The 8,316-nt window shown below is 40.7% G+C and overlaps 2 protein-coding genes across 2 annotated transcripts in view; one reads left to right on the top strand and one right to left on the bottom strand.

Annotated features, from left to right (window-relative positions):
• The first annotated feature begins 1,253 nt into the window (after positions 1–1,253).
• The window catches only part of Naa60 (N-alpha-acetyltransferase 60, NatF catalytic subunit), a 34,130-nt gene continuing 27,067 nt past the window's right edge, over positions 1,254–8,316 (top strand). The window contains exons 1-2 of the mRNA XM_055604791.1: positions 1,254–1,269; positions 1,380–1,458. The gene's annotated coding sequence lies outside the window, so the exon portion shown is untranslated. The remainder of the gene's footprint in view (positions 1,270–1,379; positions 1,459–8,316) is intronic.
• Positions 5,278–8,316, bottom strand: part of Znf597 (zinc finger protein 597) — a 5,284-nt gene continuing 2,245 nt past the window's right edge. Inside the window, exon 3 of the mRNA XM_055604790.1 lies at positions 5,278–6,688. Coding sequence (XP_055460765.1) covers positions 5,577–6,688 — 1,112 coding nt within the window. The 3' untranslated portion in view covers positions 5,278–5,576. The remainder of the gene's footprint in view (positions 6,689–8,316) is intronic.

The raw sequence follows: 8,316 nt of genomic DNA, 5'->3' as shown, positions 1-8,316 counted from the left end.
AAGGTAAGGACAATTAAGTAGAGAAGCAGAATTGGAAAATATTTTAGGTTTTCCTGGGTTTGGTTTTTGTTTTGTAATGCTGGGACCTAAGGGCTTCCCATGTACTAAATAAGCACTTCATAGCCTCGGCAGGTTTGAGAAATATCCCTGAGATATTACAGAAATTCATGGAAGAATGGATGAGGGGTTGGGGCAGCTTATACATAACATAATATTTCTAGAGGCTAGAAGATCCAAGACTACTGTGCTGGTAGACCCCATGTCTGGAAAGGGCCATTTTATAGAGTGCCGCCTTGACGGGTCCACACATGGCGGAAAGTTCTGGCTAGTTCTCTGACTTTTTTTTTTTTTTTTTTTTTTTTTTTTTAAATAAGGGAACTAAAGGATTCCACATTCATGACCTCATCACCTTCCAAAGTACCCCACCTTCTAATATTATCCCTTGGGAACTAGGATTCTAGCATATGAGTTTTTGGGAGATAAACATTGCAACCATAGTGGGAGGGAAGGAAAAGGAGGTGAAGTTGTGTGGATGGAGTGACATAGTGGCGGCAAAGTCAGAGGCTAAATGGGTGCACTATTTTGGATAGATATCTGGATTTCTCAAAAATGTTCAAAGGAGGATGGCTTAGGTGCTTGAATATAGGAACTGAGTGCAGAGAAGAGAAACCTGGACTGACATCAAATAAGTCTGTGCAGCCATAATGGCTAAAATCGTTCAGGGAAACCATTTACCGAAGGTGAGCCACGAAACGCTCTGACCAACCACAAGCCTATCAGACAAGCTCCGGGGACTCCGCTACTCCGGAGGGGATGCGGAGGAGCAGGACTGCTTGGGCAAGCAAGGTTAGTCGCGGCAATATTTCGAGACATACCAGTTTAGCTTAGAGCACAGCGAAAGCCAGCTGCTGATGTAGATTCTGAGAAAGCGCTCTGGCCAGACAAGCAACAAGCTGAGCGGACCGCGCTTCCCATTATGGAATAAAGGTATAGAAATAAAGGTGCTCGTGGTAACTCAACGCGTTATTCTCGCACAGACTCAGTCCGGAGGAACCTCGGGACACGTGTCCACTGCCCGGAGTCCAGTTTCTGCTGAGACCTCAGAGGTGTGGGGTGGCCACGGGGCACGACACGCTTCACCAAGCAAGCGCCACTGTCAGATGCCCAGCCCCAACAGCCCGGGTAGTGCGCAAGCGCTGATGGCATTGGACACCGGAAGTGGCCTCAGCTTCCGGCTTCCTGCCCGGCTGGCGAGGCAAATGGCATCTGGTAGGCACTAGCTCCAGTGTGTACGACTGGTGGCTGCTTGGCTGCCCCCACGATTGCCCCGAGGCCACGGGAAATCAGAAGAAATAACTTCTTACCACACTTCTTCCCAGCTGAACCTGTCAGACAGCCGCTGCCCCGTGGAGCCGGAGGTCCCTGGTCCTGTGCGTTACCCTGCTGCTGAACTGGACGGTAGGTAGACATCTAGTGGGGTCTTAGAATAATGCTGGAATTTTATACCGAATCCCAGGGAACACGACGTGCTAGTTCCTTTACCAAGTGAAGTCAAGTCATTCGATCTCGTTCTCTAAACCATTATTCAACCAGTTGTTTCAAATTTACCTTACTGTAACCCCGAATCATTGAAGTCTACATTTTAAAAGCTCACCACTTTGCCATCACAATAAAATAACATTTATTAGATGATAAATTGCACATATATTCACAGTTGAGAGATTGCAGTCTAGAGCCAAGACCGATGAGAATGCATCAAAACCAGTAACGCTGAAATGGTAAACGAGCAGAAGTGCATACAGAAAACTAGCATCAACATAACCTAGACATGGTAAAACAGTCCTAGGGTTAAATAGATATGCTGTATCCCCTTTCACTTAGACCATTCATGCAGACAGGTATCTCAGTTTGAAGACACAAAACACCTGTAGTTAGCCAGTCCTTGGAAAGACAGGTAATGGTCATTTTTGTATCACTGTCACATAAATAGCTCTAAGATACAAAACTAAAACAGTTAAATATACACACAGTAAGCATCTTGTACCTTTTTAACAAAAAGTCAAAGCAAAAGTCATTCAAAATAGGATCTTTTTATATAGCTATCACCTACACCTCCCTTTGAATACATAGACAGTAAATTACAGATTATTTAAAGCAAAATCTGTATTTTCAGATTGTTTGACAGCTTACATTACACTCACCAGAACACTGCTAATTAATTTTATGGAACTTTAGGTATCAAAGACAAAATGTCATTTGTTTTAACTGCCTGAGTTCCTGGGCTGGCTGTTTTCAGTGTTACAAGAATATATGGGCAAATTTTTTGTAGCAGCACAATTCTAGACAAAACTAGTTTAAGTTCAACTCTTTCAACAACAAAATGTGATATTTCTTAAATACTAGCATCTAAATTCCATTGGGAAATGCTGCTGTCATCAGTGATGACAGTTTAACATAACCTGGTATTCCCGTAGTCTTGTTAAGAAACAGTTTAATTCACATTTTTATCATGGCATCAACAAAACTCACAGAGTCCGAGTTCCACACTTCGTGTCCACACCCCTCCTACAACACGTAGTTAGCTAACCATTACCTAACCACTCACAGCAGCAGACTCTTACGTTCTTTTTACCCTGCATTGACTGTACCCAGTAGCTGTTGTTAGCACCTAACATGATTTGCTAATATTACCACTTACGAGCAATCATATGGAATCCTACTCCAGTTGTCAATATTATTAGGAGGATGGAAAGGTCATTATTATAAACGTAGCTCAAATACTACTGGTAGATACAGCTTTTCCTTCAACTCCTTGGGGCAGAGCAGCTCGAGAATAACATACAATTAATGTTTTTAGGAACAAGTTCACAATAAGAAAGTAACTAGATATATGCTTATTTCACAGTAACTGACATATAATTTTTCCTTTTTTCTGCATACCAATCACCAGTAATATTATACCAAAGGCTATTTAATTACTCTCACATATATTGATGACTTTTGTAAAAGTCCCTTTTTTCTAATCTTTTGTGGGTAGTCTTTCAAAATCTGGAGGATGCAGAAAACTACAAACACTGAAAGGTAAATTGTGAATTTCCATGTTAAGATGTACAGCAGTGCACAGGCAGTGTATGAGTTCGAAGCCAGCATGGTCTACAGAGCCAGGTCAAGGACAGTCAGGGCTACACAGAGAAACCCTGTCTTAAAAAAAAAAAAAAAAAGTGATAATGACAATTTCCATCTTTTATATCAGCCACCTTTTATACCTTCTAACATATTTCCTCTTTTCTCTTTCTGTACTAACTCTATTAGTAGGGGCCTCTTTTCCAGGTTCACTCCCCATCCTTCAAATCTTGTCTTCACTAAAACGTTAGAGCCTGTGAGGCACCATATCAGTTCCTCCCTCTGAGAAGCAAGAATATGGGAAGCTAATGCTCTTCTTGCTGTTTAGCAACCATTGTATTCAAGACTTGAGACTAGAGACTACATAATTCAAAGCACCTCTGACAAAAGGCTGAAGAGACCTAAAGACCATTTTAAGTGTAAGACCCCCAGCTCCCTGACAGAATGATGCTTTAGATCCTAAATGTGGGGAAACAGCCAACCCTGACCTTGATATACAGGCCATATGGCCTCAACTGTGGGTCAGCTGAAATAGTGATCTATTACTAGGAGAGGGTCGACAGCCAGGAAAGACAGCCAGGAGAGGAACAACACAAGGCAAGCCTGTTGACTTCAGTCTCTCAGTGAGTATGGTCTTCCTGTCTCTAGTAAACATTAAGAGCTTAGTTGCTTGGCTGGCATCTTTTTCTCAATCTGCTCTTCTGTAGAAGGGACACTGCCTAGGTATTATATTTCAGCCACTGGCCTTCAAGAGGGCTTTATTTTTGTTTATGAAATTTCCCAGCAGTAATTCTATTTTAGTAAATACTGTATTTTTATAGGCTATTTAAACAGAATGAAATCATCCTTGTATACCAACCAAAAGACCATATAGCTAGTTTTACTGATATATTACTTTGTTGTGAACTGTAGTTCTATATGAATGTAGACTTACATTTTTTGTTCTTTTTAAAACTATATATAATGATGTTTTGTTCTAATATTTATCTGTAACACCAGTACTTAAAGGCATATATGTTATCAATTATTTTGGTTAAAACTCAACATTATGTATTTTTCTTTGGAGAGAGATAGGAAATGTTACAAATTAATTTAAAAAAAAATCCTCTGGTTTAATATAGTGACAAGGAATTCAAGTGGGAAGCCGTAGAGAAACTTCTTGCTTTTTAAGAGTAATGAGATAGTTTTGGATAAAACTAAGGACTTCAGTTACTAAGTCCCAGGCCAGCCTCCATGATGACTGTCTCTCCCTTCCTTCTCCCAGCCTCATCTGAACATGGGACACAAGTGCTGATAGTGCAGTGTCGCAAACACATAGCCTTAAGAGTTACAAACATCTGAATTCAGATGTCAACCTCATCACAGTGTAATGCTTTGTATGACTCTCAGAAAGCTTCAGTTTATTTATAAAACATGGACAGTCCCTTCTCTCAGATATTTTTTGAAGATTAAACAAAATAATATACCCACAGCATTTAGCATGCTTTCTAAAAAGTAGTTCTAATTATTCGTAACCAGCCAGGAGTGTGCTTCGGTAGAGATCGGGGGCACCTCACCTTACAGAGGACAAGCACTCTCCCCGCATCCAGAAGTCTAACCTCTTCACTGCCATCAGCTCTCAAAGTGGGGATCCATGGATACTGCCATCAAGCAGTTAACTAGCTGGATGTGACAGTATGTACAAGTAATCCAGGCACTTGGGAGCTGGAAACAGGGCACTAATGATTTTGAGGTCAGCTGGGCTCCACAGCAAGATGCCCCCTCCACACACACACATACTTAAAAAAAAAAAAGGTTGGCCCATTTGTTAACTTTATATGAAATCCTATACTAGAAATTCACATTTAAAAAATCCCATACAGACATTACACTGAAATAGTTTTAACAAAAAGTATAAAAATATTCATTTTCCTAGACATTACATGTGTACAACTGGCAAAAATAAAAATAAAATTTTCTCTTCCTAAACTATTCTTAGAAACCACATTTAAAAAAAGTATAGCAATAACCTTCATTTTAACAAAAACTCAATTATTTTGATTTTTTGAGACAGAGTCCTACTATGTAGCCTTGGTGAGACTGAAATTCAGTATGTATACCAGGCTGGTCTCGATATCACAGAGAGCCTCCTGTCTCTGCTGCCTGAGTGCTGGGATTAAAGGCGTGCGCCACCACATCAGGAGTCAAAAACTGAATTTTAAAGAAGTTTTCTGTTTCTTTAAAACCTAAAGCAAATGGAGTCTGACCAGTAACTGAGTTAAAGTCCTGATTTCATATGCTATCCATGTAATACTGATTATATCTCCTCAGTTCTAAATCAGATGTAATAAATAATACTGCCTACATTACATGGAATGTACGTAAAGTGCTTACTTAGCACAGTGCCCCGCACATAAGCAGCGTTTACCCTCATACAGATACTGAAAAGCCCACATAGTAGCAAAAGCTTTTATTTACTTGGTGTTTCGCCTATGGGTTCGTTTATGAGTGATGAGCTGCATATTCACTCTGAAGCTCTTCCCACACACCGTACATTTAAAAGGTTCTTCTCTAATGTGGGTCTTCTCGTGGGATGCAAGTTCTGAATCTAAAGCAAAAGATTTTGCACATGTTTTGCACTTATGAAGTTTTTCCATGTCATGAACGGTTTGATGAGAAACAAGCTCTGAGAAACAAGGAAAGGTCATGTCACAATCAAGACATTGTAAGGGTTTGAATCTGGAGAACGAAAAAAAGTCTTCATCATCAATACTGCAGTGTTTAGAGTCCTCCTCAGGGTCCTTCTCAGGGACAGCAGGGTATGAGGGCTGCTCCAAGCTCTTCACATAATGTGGGTGCTGGTATGGGGTGTCTGGTGAGCCTGTTTTATTAGGCAAAGCCAGGTTTGTTTCCTGACAAAAGTGTTGATCTCGGTCAGCACATTCATAAGGTTTTTTATCAGTATGACTCTTCTGATGTTCTGCCAAAGCTGGGAGCCACATAAAACCTCTCCCACATACACTACATGTATATGGTTTCTCCTTTATATGGCTATGCATGTGCCGGGACAGGTGTGAGTGCTGCCGGAAGGTGGCGGCACACTTGGCACACTTGTAAGGCTTCTCCCCAGTGTGGATCCTCCTGTGCGTCCTCAGGCTGGTTCTGTGACTGAAGGTCTTCTCACAGGTACTACATTTATACCTTTTCTCTCTTGAATGAATCTTCTGATGCAAAACAAGGTACGTATTATCACTGAAGCTTTGGTCGCAGTCGGGACACTTGTACACATTACTGGCTTCTTCCCAGGGAACTTGAATAATATCAGAAAGTGTTCTGACTCCTAAACACTGAGACAGTTCTTCTAATGGAGTTTGGTTTTCAATGGTGACCAAGAGGCTTATAAGCTTGGTCTTGCAAGTCAGAGTTCCGCCTGACATTTTCCTGTCCTGTATTCCAACATCATCCTCAGATTTTTCAGAGGAATGGACGAGGGGTGCAGCAATGGAGTATGTTTCCAGGGACAGCTCTTCAAGTTCCATAGACTCTAGGCTTAACTGCTGACTGGTCTCAGTCTTGTCTTCCCCTCCTATTGATAAAAGCAAAACATAGATACCACCTTTAAGTGACACTAGAGAAAGAACAGGTTAAGACCAGGAAACTGAAAATGAGTTATTACTTAAGACACAACGTCATAAACAAAATCAGCAGCCAACAGGCTCTCCTAACTTCCCAGAATCAGAAGTCTCTATGTGTGGGTGCATTGCAAGGCGAAGGAGTGGAGAGTGACTTGCTCTGCTGAGTAGACACTAAGGACAGTCTTGGTATGCAGTGCCAGAGATGTAGTTTTTCTGGTTAGCCTATTTAGGTTCTAGGAATTTTTCACTATCTCAAATGAGAGTTGAGTAGTCAAAATCAGAATGGAGATTAGACAAATTTATCAGAAAAGAAAGAACACAAATGTTTTTCTACTTTAATAAATTTGCAAATTATCAAAAATAGTCCTATATCCCCTAGAGGGTCTCTAAAATTCTGTCTGTCATGGAGGAATGATCATAATAGAGCTGCTGTGTATGTACAGACTACAGGCAAATAACTGTCATCTCAAGGAGGGCTGGCAAACCATAAACCTAGTATAAGGAATTCCTTTAAATATTTTTTCCAAAGAGAGCCATCCCTTAAGTGTATAGCTACAGATTCAACTAATTGCAACTTAAAGATTTTCTTTCTTTCTTTTTCTTTTTTTTTTTTTTTTTTTTTAAAGTATCTGTAAAGTCCAGAGAGATGGCTCAGTTGTTTAGAGCACTGGCTGCTCTTCCAGAGGATCTGGATTCAATTCCCAACCTCATGGCAGCTCACAATTGTTTATAACTTTAGTTCCACGGGATCCAACGCCCTCTTCTGACCTCCTCGGGTACCAGGCATGCATATGGTACACAGACATACATGAAGGCAAAAATACTCATATACACAAAAATAAAATAAATATTTAAAAAAAATACATGATTAAGAATATATAAAATAACCAATGTCTAAAAAGCCAATCAAACTTTGCCAGGCATGTAAGGAATGGGAACGCACAACTTATAACAGGCAGAAAAATCAACCACTACAAAAAGACCCAGAAACAATACAGTGATTAAAGTTAGCATCTCCATATGCCTAAAATCCTTTGTGACTTCAAGGCCAGCCTGGTCTACATAGGGAGTTCCAGGACAGCCAAGGCTACAAAGAGAGACCTGTTTAAAACAAACAAACAATAAATAAATATAATCAGCAAAGAAGGTAGCAAGAGGTATTATTACCAAATATGTATAAATATGTTATCTATACAATAGCATATTTATAAACACTTGTTTGGTTGCTGTTGTCTATGTTGGACCCTATGCAAGTGCTGTGGCCGTGGGCTCCCTGGCAGAGAGCGCTTCTGATGACACAGGGCGGCCAGGCTGACAGGAGCAGCAGGGAAGAGCTAGGTGGGCCAGGCTCAGCATCCAGAGAGAGCCCTCGGAGCGGAAGGACGACAGGAGGAGGTGCCCCTGCAGGCAGGCTATTGGGAGATTAAGAGGAGGAGGTCCTCCCCAATCTGTGGACTTGGAAAGGGAGAAGCTGAGGGAGGGAGAGTGGGATTGGGAGGGAATAAGGGAGCGGGATACAGCGTTAATAAAATATAATAATAATAATAATAATAATAATAATAATAATAATAATAATAAT

Source organism: Psammomys obesus, unplaced genomic scaffold (genome assembly GCF_907164565.1).
Source record: "Psammomys obesus unplaced genomic scaffold, mPsaObe1.curated_primary_1811, whole genome shotgun sequence".
Taxonomy (NCBI): Eukaryota; Metazoa; Chordata; class Mammalia; order Rodentia; family Muridae; genus Psammomys; species Psammomys obesus.
Note: the sequence above shows the minus strand (reverse complement) of the source record. Positions and strands in the feature narration are given on the sequence as shown.